Source organism: Equus asinus, chromosome 28, assembly GCF_041296235.1.
Source record: "Equus asinus isolate D_3611 breed Donkey chromosome 28, EquAss-T2T_v2, whole genome shotgun sequence".
Taxonomy (NCBI): domain Eukaryota; kingdom Metazoa; phylum Chordata; class Mammalia; order Perissodactyla; family Equidae; genus Equus; species Equus asinus.
Window position 1 is genome coordinate 25,396,098 of NC_091817.1, and position 21,675 is coordinate 25,417,772.

General features: G+C 38.8%; 1 protein-coding gene across 8 annotated transcripts in view; it reads right to left on the reverse strand.

Moving 5' to 3' along the window:
• CNOT1 (CCR4-NOT transcription complex subunit 1) overlaps window positions 1-21,675 on the reverse strand; it is a 113,740-nt gene that overhangs the window by 70,948 nt on the left and 21,117 nt on the right. For 7 of the 8 annotated variants that reach the window (XM_014827263.3, XM_014827260.3, XM_014827264.3 and 4 more), the window contains exon 2: window positions 7,143-7,418. In XM_014827263.3, coding sequence (XP_014682749.1) covers window positions 7,143-7,244 — 102 coding nt within the window. In that variant the 5' untranslated portion in view covers window positions 7,245-7,418. Of the gene's footprint in view, window positions 1-7,142; window positions 7,419-15,744; window positions 15,877-21,675 lie in introns of all 8 variants that reach the window. The other variant, XM_070500655.1, reaches the window with a different exon arrangement.

Below are 21,675 nucleotides of genomic sequence, written 5' to 3' on the forward strand. Positions count from 1 at the left end.
GGAAAGTCCTCAAAAAGGTGACACACTAGTTCAAAAATAAGATAACAGAAGGAAATGAAAGCAAGTTTGCAGGGCTTAGGAAAGAACTAAGGCAAAAATTTTACAGAAAAGATAACCACCTAATAAAATTAATATACCTCAATCCACAAGAGAAGAAATGACAAAGAAAACCATTCAAAGAAAAGAAGAAAAATATCCCTGAAATAAATATTTGAATTGAAACATTGAAAGGTATACCATAGCACAAGAAAAGGTAATAACAGAATAATCAAAACTTATACACATGAAGTTAACTCTAATTAAAAGAAAATTTATGGGGATATCGAGGTTAAGAGTAGATGCAGGCAAGAAAAGTTACCTAAAATGCATGAGGAAGGAGAGAGAGGAAAGAGGAGGAGGAAGAAGCCAGGGAGCTTCTGGCATTTGATGTTACTGAAGAATAATGGAGAGCTGTATTTACACAACTAGGGGGAAACAAACTTGACCCAAGAATTTCATATCTTGTGATAATCGACTCCAAATAAAAATGATATATCCTTAAGCATGAAAGAATCCGGGTAACAGCACCCAAGTTCTCAATGAAACAAATCTGCTGACAATGATCTACAGCCAAAAAAGAAACAAATGAAAATAAAGTTTTTTCAGGAATATAGAAACTGCAGCAAAAGGACAGACAGTAAGCACTGAATTCATTTCAACATACAATGTATTTTTAATAAGACTAAACTATTCTTTGAATAAAAGTTGTTTTACAGCAGCCGGCCCAGTGGCACAGCAGTTAAGTCCACACATTCTGCTTCAGCAGCTCGGGGTTCGCCGGTTCAGATCCCGGGTGGAGACACGGCACCACTTGGCATGCCATGCTGTGGTAGGCATCCCACATATAAAGTAGAGGAAGATGTACACGGATGTTAGCTCAGGGCCAGTCTTCCTCAGCAAAAAATAAATAAATAAATAAATAAATAAATGAGACTTAATAAGGTCCCAGGAGACAAACTGATTTATTTTATTTGAATCCTGATTCAAACCAACAGTTTTAAGATTTTTTTTAATATAAGGCAAACAGGAAATGTGACTGTTAACTGGATATTTGATATTTAGGAAGTACTGTGCTTTTTTTGTTTAAAGATGTTAAAATGGTATTATGAAGAGATGAAATTATGTCTGGGCTGTGCTTTAAAACAACTGAGATCAAACAGCCTGGTCATAGCTTAAAATGAAGCTAGATGACAGATTCATGGGGGTTATATTGTACTACTCTACTCATGTGTGTTTGAGACTATCTTTTTTTTTTTTGAAGACTGGCACCTGAGCTAACAACTGTTGCCAATCTTTTTTTCTTTTAATTGCTTTTTCTCCCCAAATCCCCCCAGCACATAGTTGTGTATTTTAGTTGTGGGTCCCTCTAGTTGTGGCATGTGGGACACCACCTCAACATGGCCTGATGAGCAGCGCCATGTCCTCGCCCAAGATCTGAACTGGCGAAACCCTGGGCTGCAGAAGTGGAGCACGTGAACTTAACCACTCGGCCACAGGGCCAGCCCCAAGATTATCTTCAATAAAACTTTTACTATAAATTTATTAATTTAATAAATTTAAAATTTTGGTTTTATAAATTTACATTTATAATTTTTTAAATTATATTTAGAGATTATATCATTTAAAGAACAGGATATAAAATGTTTTTATAGGGGCTGGCCACATGGCCCAGTGGTTAAGTTCGCACACTCTACTTCAGTGGCCCAGGGTTTCACAGGTGTGGATCCTGGGCACGGACCTAGCACTGCTCATCAAGCTATGCTGAGGTGGCGTCCCACATGCCACAACTAGAAGGACCCACAACTAAAATATACAACTATGTAGTGGGGGGCTTTGGGAGAAGGAAAAACTTAAAAAACAAAATAAAATAATTAAAAAAAATTTTTTTTAAATCTTTTTTTTGTTTGTTTGAGGAAGATTAGCCCTGAGCTAACTACTACCAATCCTCTTCTTTTTGCTGAGGAAGACTGGGCCTGAGCTAACATCCATGCCTATCATCCTCTATTTTATATGTGGGATGCCTACCACAGCATGGCTTTTGCCAAGTGGTGCCATGTCCACACCCAGGATCCGAATCGGCGAACCCCAGGCCACCAAGAAGCGGAACATGCGAACTTAACTGCTGTGCCACCGGGCCAGCCCCAAAAAAATCTTTAAAAAAAAATGTTTTTATAGAACTTTTCTTTCTTTTCTTTTACTGAGGAAGATTCGTCCTGAGCTAACATCTGTGCTAATCTTCCTCTATTTTGTGAGTCGCCACCACAGCATGGCCACCAAAGGGTGTGGTAGTGCTCACCTGGGAACTGAACCCGGGCCACCAAAGCAGAGCTCACCAAACTTAACCACTAGACCACAGGGTCGGCCCCTAGAACAACTATTTTTAATGCAAAATCAAAGAACACTCCAAAATGCTAAGAAGCTGAGTAGAAAAACTAGTGTTGATTTAATTTTATTTTACTTGTATAATTTCTTTCATAATGATGAGTATTTTAAAGGAAAGCATAACTACAGGGGTTAATCTTTAAAGAACATCACAAAATCCTGACTAATGGGACAAATTAAATTCTAGCCCTGTTTTTTAATCTACATAATGGTAATAAATAGCTAGCTCTCATGTTTAGTGAACCCATATATATAATAAATTCGATAAATATTCCTTCTTCCCATTTGTCACTAGGATAAATAACAAAGGGAACATGATCCCAGCCAAGATAATAAATCTGATCAGACTAAGCCACAACAAAGCATGGCACTAAAATATACTAAGCATCCAAGAATCACAAGTCTTTACCTAACACCAAAGGAAATCAAGACAGAGCCAAGAACTAGAACCTTGCTCCCACTCCAGTTCTAAATTCCTAATCCTTCTAGAAGTAATAGAAGAGAGGAGGCTGTCTGCAAAGGTACTGTTAAAGACACAAAATTTACTTTTCTAAAGAAAATCTGTAGACACTGAGAAACCTCAGCCATTAGGTGAAACCATGCATTCTAACCCTTACCTTCAAAATTAATTACTAAATAATTTATTCATTCCAATTGCATTTGAACACTTACTAAATGTTAGGTATAAGAGACAAACTAAAGGATAGTCCAATATCTCAAGGTCTTGGGAGTGGGGAAGATGATCAAACCAATTAGTAATTCAGTATTAAGCTGACCAGATCATGCAGAGGCTTGCTGGGGTAAAGTCAGACAGTGCCACCAGATTCCCCACTTGCAAGAAGTTCTAACTGCCCCAGCAGTCACCGCCTTTAAGGTTTGTCTCAGCTGGAGTCATATTATCCAAGGGCACACACCCTCCTGAGGTAGCCTTCATACAATCCTAAGGGATGTAAAGGCCTGGCCATTTGGGCCCACTGTGGGACAACTTTGATATCCGTTGCAGAATTCCCCATGGAGTTGGCCAGGGTTTTGTTGTGTTTCCACCACAGTTCTCCTTCTGCCCAATTCTGTCTCCAGTCTTTTCCCCTCCCCCTACAGGTATTCAAACGTTATAAATAACCTGCATTCCAAACTGTCTCATGTCTGCTTCCAAAGAACAGCAACATAGGCACAGTCAGGAGTCTGGGCTTTACTGAGTGGGACAGAGACAAACAAAAGATTTTAAAACCTCAAAGAGACTATTAGCTATACATTTTCAAAAGGTCACTCTGAGAACAGAGTGGAAGACGTTTTAGAGTAGGGGCTGTCAGGGGCAGCCAAACTTGAGACTAGGAGACCTTACAATCCTGTCTCTAATTTTCTTCTACTTCTTTGTCTTTCAGGAACAACATAAAGAGATTCAACACAGGAATGTTGTGGATTCAAATCTCCTATCTGCCATTTTCAGGCAGAATACCAGTGGGCAAAATACTTAATGTCTTTGAAGCTCAGTGTAAAATGGAACAATACTACCCACCCTGCACCACTGAAGTGAGAATGTGAGAACTGATGTAATATCACATTAGAAATAACACCTGGAACATTGTAAATGCTTGAACAATTGCTATGAAGATCAGAGAACTGACTGTACAAATAGAATGACTGAACTGATGGAATGCTCAGCATTTTTCACTCAACACTAAGATCAAGGCATGTTGTTACACATAATAGTCTCAATGCCTCATAGTATACCTTGTTGATAGACACGGGTTGTTTCCACCTTGGGGCTATTGAGATACACGTTTTATGATGAACGTGCACGTGCCTTTCTGTTTGGTATATACGTAGAAGTGAAACTGCTGAGCGCCTAAGTGATATGTTCAGCAACTAAACGAGGAGCTTCTGAGACGCTAGTATCACTTTTCTTAATCTGCATGGTTATAATAGGTATATGTTCATTTTATGAAAATTTATCTGCACACTTATAATTTGAGAAATTATTCTGTGTATACATTTTATTTCAATAAAAAGTTGCCAAAAAAATAATGTGTGGTACACGGCAGATGCTTAAATAGCAGCTGCATGAAATTGTTAGGTCACATTCTGACCAACAGAGCTTTCAGAATTTACCCTAAGGAATTAATTCAAATAAAGGAAAAAAGGGGTTAAGTCTTCACTGGACAGGTGGTATTAGATTTGGTTCTCGAAAGATGAGAATTCCAGAAACAGCATTTAGAACTGAACTTAAAGGGCCATGATGGGCCAGCCCTGGTGGCCTAGTGGTTAAATTCAGCCCGCTCTGCTTCAGGGGCCCAGATTCAGTTCAGGCTGTGGACCTACACCACTTGTCTGTCAGGGGCCGACATACAAAAAGAGGAAGATCGGTGGCAGATGTTAGCTGTTAGCTCTGGGTGAATCTTCCTCAGCTAAAGAAATAAAAAAAAATAAACAACTCAGACTGAGGAGGTTGGATTTTGTTCTGTAGTAAGAGGACCACTGAAGGTATTAAAACAATGAACTTAGCACTATAATTCATCAAAGCAGTGAACTCCATAAGCATACATACCTGGTGATATTTCAATGTACCAGAGAAACAGTACAAAGGTGGGAAATCAAATAGATATTAGATAATTCTAAGGATAGAGCTTTTCCATTAGAAAGTAAACTGGAAAAGTTGTCCAAACTTCAATTTCTAAGCATCTATCCTACAAATACAACAACATATATAGGCGGGAACTACCTTGTAACAACACTGTCCACAGTGTGTGAGCGCACACACACACACACACAAAAACTCTTATATAACCTAAGTGTCCATCAACAGTGAAGTGTAAATTATGATCCATCCAGACAATGGTTTACTATGCAGCCTTAAAGGAATGAAGAGACTTTTCACATATGGATAAGGAATGATTTCCAAGACAGACTGGTAAATTGAAAACAAAACAAAACAAAAAGATGGAGAACAATATCTACTATACGCCACCATATGAAATGGGGGAAATATCTTCCCATTTTCTATATGCAAATATCTTTGGAAGGACAATGAAGAAATAGCCAACATTGGTTGCCTGTTGGTAGGAGAAATGGGTACCTAGGGTAATCAGGTTAATATGTTATCTATTTTAAAAATCACATTAAACCACAACCACAACTGCTACATGCACACATTACACACACCCCAAAAAGTCAAGGAAATAGTTCCATACAAACCCTCTCAAGCCTTAGATTTAGCTCAAATAATTAAGCACCTATTTCACTTACAAGTTTCTATTTGTGTACTAACTACTTTACGTAGTAACTATAATTTATACTATAGAGGGAGAATTAGCACTTTTTTAATGCTGAGACAGGAACTGTGTTACATACTCTATTTAATTTCATTTAATCACAACAAGGTGTCCTGCAAATTTTATTGTTTTTATCCTTATTTTGCAGATGAAGAAAAGGAGGTTTGGAGCAGTTAACCAGGGTCATACAGCTAAATTATGCTTTAACAATATGAAGAATTCTAAGTGTGATACTCCATTTGATTTATAAATGGGAAGGGGGTACAATCACTAAAACTAAGGTATAGTATACTATTTAACTTTCACGAAGATTGAATGAAATACTCTACAAGTCAAATCTACACTGGAGAACAGTAATTTTAAAAGATGGAGGGGGAGGGGAGGGCAAAGGATTTGAATTGACATTTCTCCAAAGATGTACAAAGCAGCACATGAAAAGACGCTCAACAGCATTATCTATAAATCAAAGCTACAATGAGATACCAGTTCACATCCACTAGCAGGGCTAAAGGCAAAAAGACAGGCAACAATGAGTGTTAGTGAGGATGAAAAAAAATTGGAACCCTCATACACTGCTTGTGGAAATGAAAAGTGATGCAATGCTCTGAAAACCAGTCTGGCAGTTCTTCAGAAAGGTAAAAATAGAGTAACCATATGATCCAGCAATTCCATTCTTTGGTATATATCCTAAAAACTGAAAATAAACATCCACCCAAAAACTGGTAAACAAATGTTGATAGCTACACTATTCATAAGAGTCAAAAAAGCGGAAACAAACCTAAATATCCAACTGACAGTTAAACAAAATGTGGAATATATTCATACAATGGACTATTATCCAGCCATAAAAAGGAATGAAGTACTGATGCATGCTCCAACATGGATGAAACCTGAAACATCATGCCAAGTGAAAGAAGGCAGACAACTGAAGGCCACATATGGGATGATTTCATTTATATGAAATGTCCAGAAAGGCAAATCCATAGAAGCACAAAGTAGATCAGCAGTTGCCAGGGGCTGGAGGGAGGGGAAATGGAGAGCAACTGCAAATGGATTCAGGCGTTTCTTTTTGGGGTGAGGAAAATACGCTGGAGTTTGATGATAATGGTTGAACGACTTTGTGAATCAACTACAAATTACAGAATTTTACATTGTAAAGGGTGAGTTTTATAGATTGTGAAGTTTATCTCAATTTTTTAAAAAAGTATTAAGGAAAAAATAGGATTAGATCAAAACAAATATTTCATAATTTTAACAAAAAAAACAAAAATCTGTGAACCCCCCCAAAAAAGAACCGGGATAAGATCTCTTTTATATATTAAGCTGAAGAGAAATCACTTGATGTAAGGGGCAAAAATTAGATACTTTTCACGCAACACACCATAGAAACTTTCTTTCCACTGCATACTCATCCCCTTAATGGTACTTAGATTTTCTGACTAGGTTACTTACATGCTGTATTTCCTGCTGGCTGGCTCGGTAGTTTTTCTTGGTTAAATTGTCCACCAGGTAGCTGATTTGAGACAAGGCCAGCGAGAGCGAGTCAAGATTCATTGCTGGTTGGGGCGGAAGCAGGCGGCCGAGCCCGGCGCAAAATCACCATTATTCCCCTTTAGTCACCTCAGAGGCAGGTTAATGCTTTCTTTGTAATTAGCCTATATCTGATGTCTGTACAGTGTCTTCAGTTCTTCTTTACCAGGAGTCTTAGTCTGTTCTGAAACATGGCACCTGTTTAAAAATAAATAAATAAATAAAACCAGACTTTTAGATTAGTTACCCTTTTTATTAGAGAAAAAAATAGTTAAATAACCTTCATCTCTCCATCTTAGTACCCAAAATACCAGTAAGGACTTTAAAATAAAATTCAGATATCTCAACTACTATTGATAAAAGATGCCAAGCTCGGGGGCCAGCCTGGTGGCGTCATGGTTAAGGTCGTATGCTCTGCTTCCGCAGCCCAGGCTTCACAGCTTCAGATCCCAGGTGCAGACCTAGCACCACCTGTTAAGCCACATGCGGCAGCATCCCATGTAAAGTAGAGGAAGACTGGCACAGACGTTAGCTCAGCGACAATCTTCCTCACAGAAAAAAAGATGCCAAGTTTTAAAATTGGGCAGGGCCAATATTGAAAAAAAAAATTATCCCTGCCTCCAAAAAATTTCTATTTTAGCAAGACAATCTGTAATATTTGACATTTCTATTTTATCAATTTCAAAATGATTATTTATTCTATACCCTTTAGAAGCATCAGGAAAGTACTTAATTAAAATTAGAGTTTGTGGAAAGAAACACCTAACATTTTCAGCCCCTCTTCCCACACTAATTACAACTTATTTACAAGATCTCGTTTGTTCACTTTACTTCTTACGTACTACTTCAGAATCAGAGAGCTTAGTCTTCAAGTTGTACCTTAAAATGTCTGTTTAGGTATCTGAATGGCTGATTTAAAGGCAAACAAAGGATCTAGAACCCCAATCCTTTCCTGCATTGTTCAAACTTTTTACTAGGAGCATTTAGAAAGGAAAGCTGAAAGCAGCAATACAGCTAAAATGACAGGATGCTTATCAGTTTAATTGCAACCACCTGCTGAATCAGAGGACCTATTCTGTATTACCAAATAAAGAAAAAAACAAAAAAACACCCCACAAGTTTTTTCCCTAAGAATTCACCAAGTACTGCTGCTGGAACACAAAAATTTTCGGATACAAGGAACAAGCTTATCCATAGCTTCCTGTTCTGAAATCTGCTCATTTCATTACAATCAGAACTCACCACGTAAGGTACAGAAAATTCATTAAGATTAAAAACCCCTTGGTGAGGACATTTAAACCCTTATCTTTAACAATTTTTAACAATGCAGAAAGACTACTCTGTTTTGTTCTGTTTTCTTTATACAAAACAAACGTTCTACCTATGTTCTCATCCACATCTCCTTAAAAAAAAGGGTAGGGATGCCCTCTATCACCACTTTATTTAACATAGTACTGGAGGTCCTGGCCAGAGCAATCAGGCAAGAAAAAGGAATAAAAGGAATCCAAATAGGGAGGGAAGAAGTGAAACTCTTGCTGTTTGCAGACGACATGATCTTATATATAGAAAACCCCAAAGAATCCATTGGAAAACTCTCAGAAGTAATCAACAACTACAGCAAAGTTTCAGGGTACAAAATCAATTTGCATAAATCAGTAGCATTTCTACAATCTAATAATGAACTAACAGAAAAAGAACTCAAGAACACAATACCATTCACAATCGCAACAAAAAGAATAAAATACCTTGGGGTAAATTTAACTAAGGAAGTGAAGGACCTATATAATGAAAATTACAAGGCCTTTCTAAGAGAATTGGATGATGACATAAGGAGATGGAAAGACATTCCACCATGTACATGGATTGGAAGAATAAACACAGTTAAAATGTCCGTTCTACCTAACGCAATCTACAGATTCAAAGCAATCCCAATCAGACTCCCAATGACATTCTTTACAGAAATAGAACAAAGAATCCTAAAATTCATATGGGCCAAGAAAAGACCCTGAATTGCTAAAGGAATCCTGAAAAAAAAGAACAAAGCTGGAGGCATCACAATCCCTGACTTCAAAACATACTACAAAGCTACGGTAATCAAAACAGCATGGTACTGGTATGAAAACAGGTGCACAGATCAATGGAACAGAATTGAAAGCCCAGAAATAAAACCACACATCTATGGACAGCTTATCTTTGACAAAGGAGCTGAGGGCATACAATGGAGAAAAGAAAGTCTTTTCAACAAATGGTGCTGGGAAAACTGGAAAGCCATATGCAAAGGAATGAAAATTGACCATTCACCAAAATAAACTCAAAATGGATCAAAGACCTAAAGGTGAGACCTGAAACCATAAGGCTTCTAGAAGAAAACGTAGGCAGTAGACTCTTTGACATCAGTATTAAAAGGATCTTTTCAGACACCATGCCTTCTCAGAGAAGGGAAACAACTGAAAGAATAAACAAATGGGACTTCATCAGACTAAAGAGCTTCTTCAAGGCAAATGAAAACAGGATTGAAACAAAAAAAAACCCACTAACTGGGAAAAAATATTTGCAAGTCATATATCTGACAAAGGCTTAATATCCATAATATATAAAGAACTCTCACAACTCAACAACAAAAAATCAAACAACCTAATCAAAAAATGGGCAGGAGACATGAACAGACATTTCTCCAAAGATATACAGATGGCCAATAGGCACATGAAAAGATGCTCATCATCACTGATCATCAGGGAAATGCAAATCAAAACTACACTAAGATATTACCTTACACCCGTTAGAATGACAAAAATATCTAAAACTAATAGTAACAAATGTTAGAGAGGTTGTGGAGAAAAAGGAACCCTCATCCACTGCTGGTGAGAATGCAAACTGGTGCAGTCACTACGGAAAACAGTATGGAGATTCTTCAAAAAATTAAAAATAGAACTACCATACGATCCAGCCATTCCACTACTGGGTATCTATCCAAAGAACTTGAAGTCAGCAATCCCAAAAGTCCTATGTACCCCAATGTTCATTGCAGCATCATTTACATTAGCCAAGACATGGAAGCAACCTAGGTGACCATCAACAGATGAATGGATAAAGAAGATGTGGTACATATATACAATGGAATACTACTCAGCTGCAAAACAGAACAAAATCATTCCATTTGCAATAACATGGATGGACCCTGAGAGAATTATGTTAAGTGAAATAAGCCAGATAGAGAAGGATAATCTGTGTATGACTCCACTCATATAAGGAATTTAAAAATGTGGACTAAGAGAACATTTAGTGGATACCAGGGGAAAGGTGGGGTGGGGGGTAGGCACAAAGGGTGAAGTGGTGCACCTACAACACAAATGACAAACATTAATGTACAAGTGAAATTTCAGAAGATTGTAACTATCATTAACTCAATAAAAAAAAAGGGTAGGAGAGGCTTGGGAACGAGTCAAGATATCTTTTGAGAAGTTACAGATAAACTGTGCTTATATTTATCAATTATACATAACTAAACTTGCCTGCTACAAATTCTTAGAGCAAGTTATTTCCTTCATGTTATAATGACAGCATATTTTCTGTTATAAGACAAGCAAAAATAAAAATCTGAGGACATACTGTAACAAGAATCTGGACAAACAAGACAGACTGTTAACAACAGTATTAACTGCTACAACGTTTTCTGAAACTCAAATTGTCAATATTGTAAAAAGTGTTTATTGCACTACCCTTGAACCTATAATTCCACTATTATGATGGTATCCCTCCAGATATACTGCGAGAACTCAAAGAAACAAAGATTTTCACTGAAGTTTTGCTTATCTTAGCAAAAGGAAAGAGTAAAACAGCAAAAAGTGACTGTTTAAATAAATTATGGTACGTGCAAAATAGGTAATTGTTTAAAAGAATCAAGTAGGGGGCTGCCTTGATGGCACAGTGGTTAAGTTCAGGCACTCTGGTTCAGCAGCCCAGGGTTCATGGGTTCTGATTCCAAGCGTGGACCAACACACTGTGCATCAACCCATGCTGTGGTGGTGTCCCACATACAAAGTAGAGGAAGACAAGAAAGATGTTAACTCAGTGACAATCTTCCTCAAGCAGAAAGAGGAAGATTAGCAACAGATGTTGGATCAGGGCCAATCTTCCTAGGCCACCCCCCACTCCAAAAAAGAATCAAGTAAAGCTGCAGTAAAGATGCTTACTAAGGGAAAAAAAGGGGGGGCAACCCAGTGGCACAGCGGTTAAGTGCACACGTTCAGCTTCAGTGGCCTGGGGTTCGCCGGTTTGGATGTGGACATGGCACTGCTTGGCAAGCCATGCCGTGGTAGCCATTCCACATATAAAGTAGACGAAGATGGGCATGGATGTTAGCTCAGGGCACGTCTTCCTCAGCAAAAAGAGGAGGATTGGCAGCAGTTAGCTCAGGCCTAATCTTCCTCAAAAAAAAAAAAAGATACAGAATTTTTGGGGTGAATAAATTAAAAACTTAATAACAGATATCTCTGAACAGGAACACAAAGTGAGGAAGCTTTCCTTTTCACTTTCTTTAGCTTTGAAAGTTGTTTTCCCACAAGTATACATTTATTTTCCACCTTTACTTTCTAGATCAAAACTTACAAATAACGGGGGGGGGGGGGGGGGGAATTCCACAGTAAAGGCAAGTAGGTTTAGAATAACATGCTAGGAGCCGGCCCAGTGGTGTACTGGTTAAGTTTGTGCACTCTGCTTCACTTGCCCAGGGCTCATGGGTTCAGATCCCAGGTGCAGACCTACAGACCATTCATCAAGTCATGCTATGGCAGCGTCCGACATTCAAAATATAGAGGAAGACTGGCACAGGTGTCAGCTCAGCAACAGTCTTCTTCACCAAAAGAAAAGACAGATTATTTGAGATTTCAGTAAAAACAGCCAAAGAAGCAAGAGGAAAAATGAATGTAGCTAAATATACATAACATTGGTTGTTTCAGGATTTCTACATCCAAGCTAAACCAGACAGCTTATACACAAGTTGTTTCCAGAAAAAAATGCCCTCAAAACCACTCAAAACCCTTCCAAGTTCTAAGTAAGAACTCAAATCCAGACAGTCCTTGGCTAAGATGCCTTCAGATAACATATCATTAAAACCGCATGGTTAACAGAGTCAAAACAGAACCCCTTTGTTTAAAACTAAAACACTCATTTTTAGTGCCAAATATTAATTCACAGTATTTTGAATTTTTGCAAGTTGAGTTCAGCTAAAACTATATTATCCAAACTATGTTATTTACACAAACAGTAGGTATTTTTCAAACTATTACAAACATCTAATAATTATTATACATAATTACATATGAAAGGGCAACAGATTTCATGATAGGTAAGAGTTTGGGGGAGATGGCCCAGTGTCACAGCGGTTAAGTGCACGCATTACACTTCGGCAGCCCAGGGTTGGCCAGTTTGAATCCTGCGCACAGACCTACACATCACTCATCAAGCTATGCTGTGGCAGCATGTCAAATACAAATAGAGGAAGATTGGTTCAGATGTTAGCTCAGGGCCAAGCTTCCTCACCAAAAGAAAAAGGAGTTTGCAAGTCATAGAAAGTTTCTCCTTATTCAGAATGTATACCAAAAATGCTGACACAGGGGCCAGCTCCGTGGCTGAATGGTTAAGTTCGCGCACTCCGCTGCGGCCCAGGGTTTGGATCTGCTCATCAGGCACACTGAGGCGGCGTCCCACATCCCACTACTAGAGTGACGTGCAACTAAGATATACAACTGTGTACAGGAGGGGTTTCGGGAGATAAAAGCAGGGGGGGGGGGGGGGGGGAAGGAAGATTGGCAACAGTTGTTAGCCCAGGTGCCAATCCTTAAAAGAAAAAAAAATGCTGAAACAAAAGAACAAAATAAACTATGAAACAGATGCTCTGACAGCCTTTTTAATTATTTTACCTATGTACAGCACAAATTCTCAAAATAAATGTTGAATGACCTTCCAAGAAACTGAATTTCTCAAATAGAACTGAGATTTTGGTACTTCAACTCTATCATCTCTTCTGCTAAGAGCCCAATGGCAAGGGCTACAATGTTTCCACATTAGCATCTAAAGACTGCCGAAGATAAAAATACCAGTGTAATGCAAGTCTCAAAAAGCCAATCTTTATTATATGAGCAAGTTAATGCATTAAACTAATGACCCATCTGAGCCCTCATCTTATTAGACCTATTAGTAGCAAGACAACATAATTTACTAACTAAACTAGGATACTTCTGAAAGTAAAGGGAGTACCATTAACAATTCACAACAAGACCACAAGCGTAAACCATGTCATGTGATCACCCTATCAGAAGCCTCTGACAGACCTACCACTGCTTCCAAGACAAACACTTTTGTTACTTTGTTTCCAAATCGCTATTTCATTGGTCTCTCCTTCTCAGTGTCATTTACTGGCCCTTCCTTTTTCAACCTCACAGTATTGGGTTCCTTAGACTTCTCTATACTCACTTTCTTGGCGATCTACTTAATTCTTATGGCTTTAACACCCATCTACAGGACGTCAGCGTCATTGTGTAGTGAACTCACTAGGGACTCTCTCCCCTCCAACATACAACAAAAAGGAGCAACCACACTCCAACAAAAAATATCCCAATAGCACAGGAAACGCCAGAGACCCACAGCAGCCGAATGATGGAGGACAGAGAAGCTGGAGCCCCCCTGAGAGGAGCTGCAATGGGGTAAGAGAGCTCTTCGCTCCCTAGCCTAAAGACTGGGATTGCTGCCGTGGGAAGTTCCGAGAGGGAAGGAGTGGGGGAGGGGTCACACACCTGGGGTATCACCCAGGACTCCCTAGCGCCCTTCAGCCTAGACAGAAGCCCTCTAATGGGGCAAAAGCTTGTGCGTGGGGGGACCCCATCAAGCCAAGGCCCCAGGAAACCAGAGAGCAAGAGCTGATCCAGAAACCCAGGTCTGCGTACAAGAGAAAGTGCCCCCTCCCTCCCCGGCCCCCCGCTGCGCTGCACCATCTCGGCTGTAGGCAGAGGGCTCAGAATACGCGGCTATCCACCCCCATCTAGTGGCGACAAGCTGTAACTGCAACCAAATAATATCACTATGTGCAAAAACCGTTCCTCTACCATCCAGCAATTTATAAAAGCTCCAGACCAGAAGGAAAACAATAAAAACACAGAATTATATCCTGAGGACTTGGAAATAGGTAAATTAAATAACAATGAATCCAGAATAGCTATCATCAAAAAACTCAATGAGGTAAAGGAAAATACAGAGAAACGAGTCAACGAGTACTGGAGTTGCTTCACAAAAAAGACTGAAACTATAAAAAGAATCAGTCAGAAATACTAGAGATGAAAAATACAGTGGATCAGATAAAACAGAATACGGATTCCCTGAATGCCCGTGTGGACAACATAAAGGAGAAAATTAGCATAATCGAAGACAGACAGGTTGAATGGCTCCAGACAGAGGAAGAGGGAGAACTAAGACTAAAAAGAAATGAAGAAAATCTCTGAGAAATAGCCAACTCAAAGAGGAAATGCAAGTTAAGAATTATCAGTATACCAGAGGGTGAAGAAAAGGAGAATAGGGCAGAAAGAGTGCTCAAAGAAATAATAGCAGAAAACTTCCCAAATCTAGGGAATGAGAGAGAAATGTGTGTGGAAGAAGCTTTCAGATCTCCTAGATTTGTCAATGTAAAAAGACCTACTGCAAGGCATATAGTAGTAAAACTGGCGACAATGAAAGACACAGAATACTCAGGGCAGCAAGGCAGAAGAAAATAACCTACAAAGGAACCCCTATCAGACTTTCAGCGGATTTCTCTGCAGAAACCTTACAAACTAGGAGAGATTGGAAAGACATACTCAAGACTTTAAAGGATAAAAATCTTCAGCCAAGAATACTCTATCCAGCAAAAATATCCTTCAGATATGAGGGAGAAACTGAATCTTTCCCAGGCAAACAAAAGCTAAGGGACTTCGTAGCCACAAGACACACTGCCCCCACACAAGAAATCCTCAAGAAGGCACTCACACCTGAAAAAAGGGAGAAAGGGGTAACAAAACACAAAGGACACAGACAGAATCAGAATAGGATAGCAAATATTCAACTATAGCCTTAGGATAAAGAGAAGGAAAACACCAAAAACAAATATAATCTTATCACTCTAACCACAAACTCACAACACAAGTAGGGATAAGAGATGACAATAATAACTTAGGAGGGGAGGAGGAAAGGGACTGAATCAGTTTAGGCTAAGGAAATAAGAGGCCACCAGAAAAAGGACTATGTTATGCACGAGATTCTGAATACAAACTTCAGGGTAGCCACTAAACCAAAAAACAGAACAGAGACACAAAAAATAAATAAGGAAAAAGCTAAGAAACCAAGCATAAGATACTGCAGAAGTCAATGGGTCGGCCAAAACACAAAGGACAAGAAACAAAGGAAATGCAGGAAAACGGGAAAATGAATGATAGAATGACAGCATCAAGCCCTCATGCATCAATAATCACTCTCAATGTAAATAGACTGAACTCACCAATAAAAAGACACAGAGTGGCAAGATGGATCAAAGAACAAGATCCAACAATTTGCTGTCTCCAGGAAGCACACCTCAGCTCCAACGACAAACACAGGCTCAGAGTGAAGGGCTGGAAGACAATATTCCAAGCTAATGGCAAACAAAAGAAACCAGGTGTCATAATACTTATATCAGACAAAGTAGACTTCAGGATAAGGCAGGTAAAGAGCAACATAGAGGACCAACATAGAATGACCAAAGGGACACTTCATCAAGAAGAAATAAAGCTTATAAATATCTATGCACCCAACACAGGAGCACCAAACTTCATAAAGCAACCATTAACAAACCTAAAAGAAGATATCAAAAATAACACAATAATAGTAGGCGACCTCAACACCCCACTCACATCATTGCACAGATTATCCAGACAGAAAATCAACAAGAAAACAGTGGAATTAAATGAAACCTAAAACAATTGGACTTAACAGATATATATAGAACACTTCATCCAAAAACAGCAGAATACATATTCTTCTCAAGTGCACACAGAACGTTCTCAAGGATAGACCATATGTTGGGAAACAAGGCAAGCCTCTATAAATTAAAAAAAAATTGAAATAATAACAAGCATCTTCTCTGATCATAATGCTATAAACCTAGAAATTAATTACAAGAAAAAAGCTGAGAAAGGGACAAAGATGTGGAGACTAAACACTATGCTATTGAACAAGCAATGGATCATTGAAGAAATTAAAGAAGAAATCAAAAACTATCTGGAGACAAATGAAAATGATAACATATCATACCAACTCATATGGGATACAGCAAAAGCTGTATTAAGAGGGAAATTCATCGCAATACAGGGACACCTTAACAAACAAGGAAAATGCCAAATAACCTCAAATAACACGTAATTGAATTAGAGAAAGAAGAACAGAACCCCAAACTCAACAGGAGAGAAATAATAAAAATCAGAACAGAAATAAATGCTATTGAAACAAAAAAGGCAGTAGAAAGGATCAATGAAACAAAGAGCTGGTTCTTTGAGAAGATAAATAAAATTGACAAACCTGCAGCCAGACTTACAAAGAAAAAAAGAGAGAAAGCTCAAATAAACAAAATCAGAAATGAAAGAGGAGAAATAACAACAGACTCCATAAAAATACAACGGATTATAAGAGAATACTATGAACAACTTTATGCCAACAAAAGGGATAACCTAGAGGAAATGGATAAATTCTTAGACTTATAACCTCCCAAAGCTAAGTCAAGAAGAAGCAGACAATCTGAACAGACCAATCACAAGGAAGCAGATTGACACAGCAATCAAAAGCATCCCAAAGAATAAAACCCCAGGACCAGATGGCTTGCCTGGGGAATTCTACCAAACTTTCAGAGAGGATTTAACACCTATCCTTTTCAAGCTATTACAAAAAATTACGGAGGATGGAACACTTCCTAACACGTTCTATGAGGCCAACATCACGCTGATACCAAAACCTGACAAGGACAGCACAAAAAAGGAGAACTACAGGCCAATATCGCTGATGGACATAGATGCAAAAATTCTCAACAAGATTTTGGCAACCTGAGTTCAGCAATTCATCAAAAGGATCATACATCATGATCAAGTGGGATTCATACCAGGGACACAGGGATGGTTCAACATCCGCAAATCAATCAACATGATACACCACATCAACAAGTTGAGGAATAAAAACCACATGATCATCTCAATAGATGCAGAGAAAGCATTTGACAAGATCCAACAGCCATTTATTATAAAAACTCTGAACAAAATGGTGATAGTAGGAAACTACCTCAGGGCTGGCCCCGTGGCTGAGTGGTTAAGTTCCCATGCTCCACTGCAGGCAGCCCAGTGTTTCACTGGTTTGAATCCTGCGCACGGACATGGCACTGCTCATCAAACCACACTGAGGCAGCGTCCCACACGCCACAACTAGAAGGACCCACAATGAAGAATATGCAACTATGTACCAGGGGACTTTGGGGAGAAAAGGAAAAAATTAAATCTTTAAAAAAAAAAAAAGGAAGGAAACTACCTCAACATAATAAAGGCCATATATGACAAACTTACAGCCAACATCATACTCAATGGGCAAAAACTGAGTGCCATCCCCTGAAAAGAGGAATTAAACAAGGATGCCCTCTATCACCACTCTTATTCAACATAGTACTGGAGGTTTTGGCCAGAGCAATTAGGCAAGAAAAAGGAATAAAAGGAATCCAAATAGGGAGGGAAGAAGTGAAACTCTCGCTGTTTGCAGATGACATGATCTTATATATAGAAAACCCCAAAGAATCCATTGGAAAACTTTTAGAAATAATCAACAACTACAGCAAAGTTGCAGGATATAAAATCAACTTACATAAATCAGTAGCATTTCTATAATCTAATAATGAACTAACAGAAAAAGAACTCAAGAACACAATACCATTCACAATCGCTACAAAAAGAATAAATACCTCGGGGTGACTTTACCTAAGGAAGTGAAAGACCTATACAATGAAAATTACAAGGCTTTTCTGAAAGAAATGGATGACAAAATAGAGATGGAGAGGCATTCCATGCACATGGATTGGAAGAATAAACATAGTTAAAATGTCCATACTACCTAAAGCAATCTACAGATTCAACACAATCCCAATCAGAATCTCAATGACATTCTTTACAGAAATAGAACAAAGAATCCTAAAATTCATATGGGGCAACAAAAGACCCCGAATTGCTAAAGCAATCCTGAAAAAAAAAGAACAAAGCTGGAGGCATCACAATCCCTGACTTCAAAACATACTACAAAGCTACAGTAATCAAAACAGCATGGTATTGGTACAAAAACAGGTGCACAGATCAATGGAACAGAATTGAAAGCCCAGAAATAAAACCACACATCTATGGACAGCTAATCTCTGACCAAGGAGGTGAGGGCATACAATGGAGAAAAGAAAGTCTTCTCAACAAATGGTGCTGGGAAAACTGGAAAGCCACATGTAAAAGACTGAAAATTACCCAGTGTTTTTCACCATTCACAAAAATAAACTCAAAATGGATCAAAGACCTGAAGGTAAGACCTGAAACCACAAGGTTTCTAAAAGCAAATGTAGGCAGTAGACTCTTTGACATAAGTATTAAAAGGATCTTCCTGGACACCATGTCTTCTCAAAGTAAACAACAGAAAGAATAAACAAATGGGACTTCATCAGACTAAAGAGCTTCTTCAAGGCAAGGGAAAACAGGATTGAAACAAAAAAAACACCCAGTAACTGGGGAAAAAAATATTTGCAAGTCATATATCTGACAAAGGCTTAATATCCATAATATATAAAGAACTCACACAACTCAACAACCAAAAATCAAACAACCCGATCAAAAAATGGGCAGGAGACATGAACAGACATTTCTCCAAAGAAGATATACCGATGGCCAAGAGGCACACGAAAAGATGTTCATCATCACTGATCATCAGAGAAATGCAAATCAAAACTACACTAAGAGATCACCTTACACCCATGAGAATGGCAAAAATAACCAAAACAAAAAGTAACAAATATTGGAGAGGTTGTGGAGAAAAAGGAACCCTCATCCACTGCTGGTGGGAATGCAAACTGGTGCAGCCACTATGGAAAACAGTATGGAGATTTCTCAAAAAATTAAAAGTAGAAATACTATATGATCCAGCCACCCCACTACAGAGTATCTATCCAAAGAGCCTGGAGTGAGCAATTCCAAAAGTTCCATGCACCCCAATGTTCACTGCAGCATTATTTAGAATAGCCAAGACATGGAAGCAACCTAAGTGCCCATCCACTGATGATCGGATAAAGAAGATATGGTATATATATACAATGGAATACTACTCAGCTACAAAAGAGAATAAAATCCTCCCGTTCACAACAACATGGATGGATCTTGAGGGAATTATGTTAAGTGAAATAAACCAGATAGAGAAGGACAATCTCTGTATGACTCCACTCATATAAGGAATTTAAACACGTAGACAAAGAGAACACGTTAGTGGCTACCAGGGGGAAGGGGTGGGGGGGGTGGGCACAAAGGGTGAAGGGGTGCACCTACAACACGACTGACAAACAATAACGTACAACTGAAATTTCACAGAATTGTTAACTATCATAAACTCAATAAAAATTTTAAAAAATACATATATTTATCCTAAGGAAATTCTCAGACACAGTATTATTTTAACTAATTTTGCTAGTACTTAGTGAACTTTTTCTGATTAATATTTCTTTAGTTCGGCGGAGCTGTCTGTGACTGTTTTTTATATTGTCACATTAACTGCATCTGTTTTGTTTTCTCTTTATGAGTTTCTTGTTAAATGTATAATCAATCTTCTGGATCTTTCTTCCATGTCTGTGTTAACTGAATATCACAGAAAGTCTGACTTAACCTAGCTCAAACAGTAAATAAAATATATTGGTTTTGTTTGCGGGGAAAAAAAAAAAAAAACCACCATCTACATCAAAAATTCTCAAAGTTCTATCTCCAGCCCAAACCTCTCTCATGGTGTCCTGATTTGTGTTATCTAATTTTCTACTCAACATCTCAAACATAATAACATGTTCAAAAATGAGCTCCTGATCTTCCCCTTCAATGATATTCCACTAATACCAAGTCTTCCCCATCTCAGATGGTGCCAACTCCATCCGTTTTTTTGGTTTTTTTTTTTTGAGGAAGATTAGCCCTGAGCTAACATCTGATGCCAATCCTCTTCCTTTTACTGAGGAACACTGGCCCTGAGCTAACATCCATGCCCATCTTCCTCTACTTTATATGTGGGACACCTACCACAGCATGGCTTGCCAAGCGGTGCCATGTCCGCACCCAGGATACAAACTGGCGAGCCCTGGGCCCCCAAAGAGGAACGTGTGCACTTAACCACTGTACCACCTGGCCGGCCCCCAACTCCATCCTTAAAGTTACTCAGGCCAAAGTCTTGGGAGCCTTCTCACTCTCCATTATCAATCTATCAAGAAATCCTTTTGGCTCTACCTATAATCAGCATTCAATCAATTCCCACCACCTCCACAGCTATGATAACCAAGGACCATCATCTCTTACTTGCATTACTATCTTAGTTAGCCTCCTAACTACACGTATCCCTACTTCCAACTCCTACCCCCAACAGTCTATTCTCAACAGCCCGAGAAAAATACTTTCAAATATAAGAACTCAGATCATCCTATGCTCAAAACCCTCCAATGACTCAGAATGGAAGCCTGAGCCCTTACAACGGCCTATGGAGAAGCACAGCTTTGTGGAATCCAGCTACTGACACTCTTCTGGTTTCCTATTCTTTTCTCCCCCTTGCTCAGTTCTCTCTAGGCACACTACCCTCTCGGCTGCTTCTCCAGCACATTCGCAGCTTAGAGCCTCTGCACTAGCTAATCCATCTGCCTGGAATGCTCTTCCTCCAGATACCAACATGGCTAACTATCTCACTTCAAGTCTTTACACAAATGTTACCTTCTCAGTGTGGATCACCCTGACCTCAAAACTGCAACCCTCTCCCTCCCCTCATTCTCTTTTCCATATCACATCACCTGACACGTGTTATATACTTATATTTGGCCGTCTCTTCATAGGTAAGTTCCATCAGGGAAGTGATCATAATCCTCTATTGATCACCAACTTACTATACAAGCACTACATGGTCCATAGTAGGAGCTCACTAAATATTTACTCAATGAACAACAGCTTTAAATTGAAGTTTAGGATTTTGTAACCTGTATTTTCACTCTACAAAGTGGCATGAAACCTCGCTAAAATTTTCCTAGTCAGATACAACAATTACATGGGAGTCAATAAGATGTTTAATTTAACTGCCTCAGTAGCATACACTACCAAGGGGTTAAGACTCTTCCAACTAAGCTTTAGCCTCATAAATGTGTATATAGTTGGGTCAC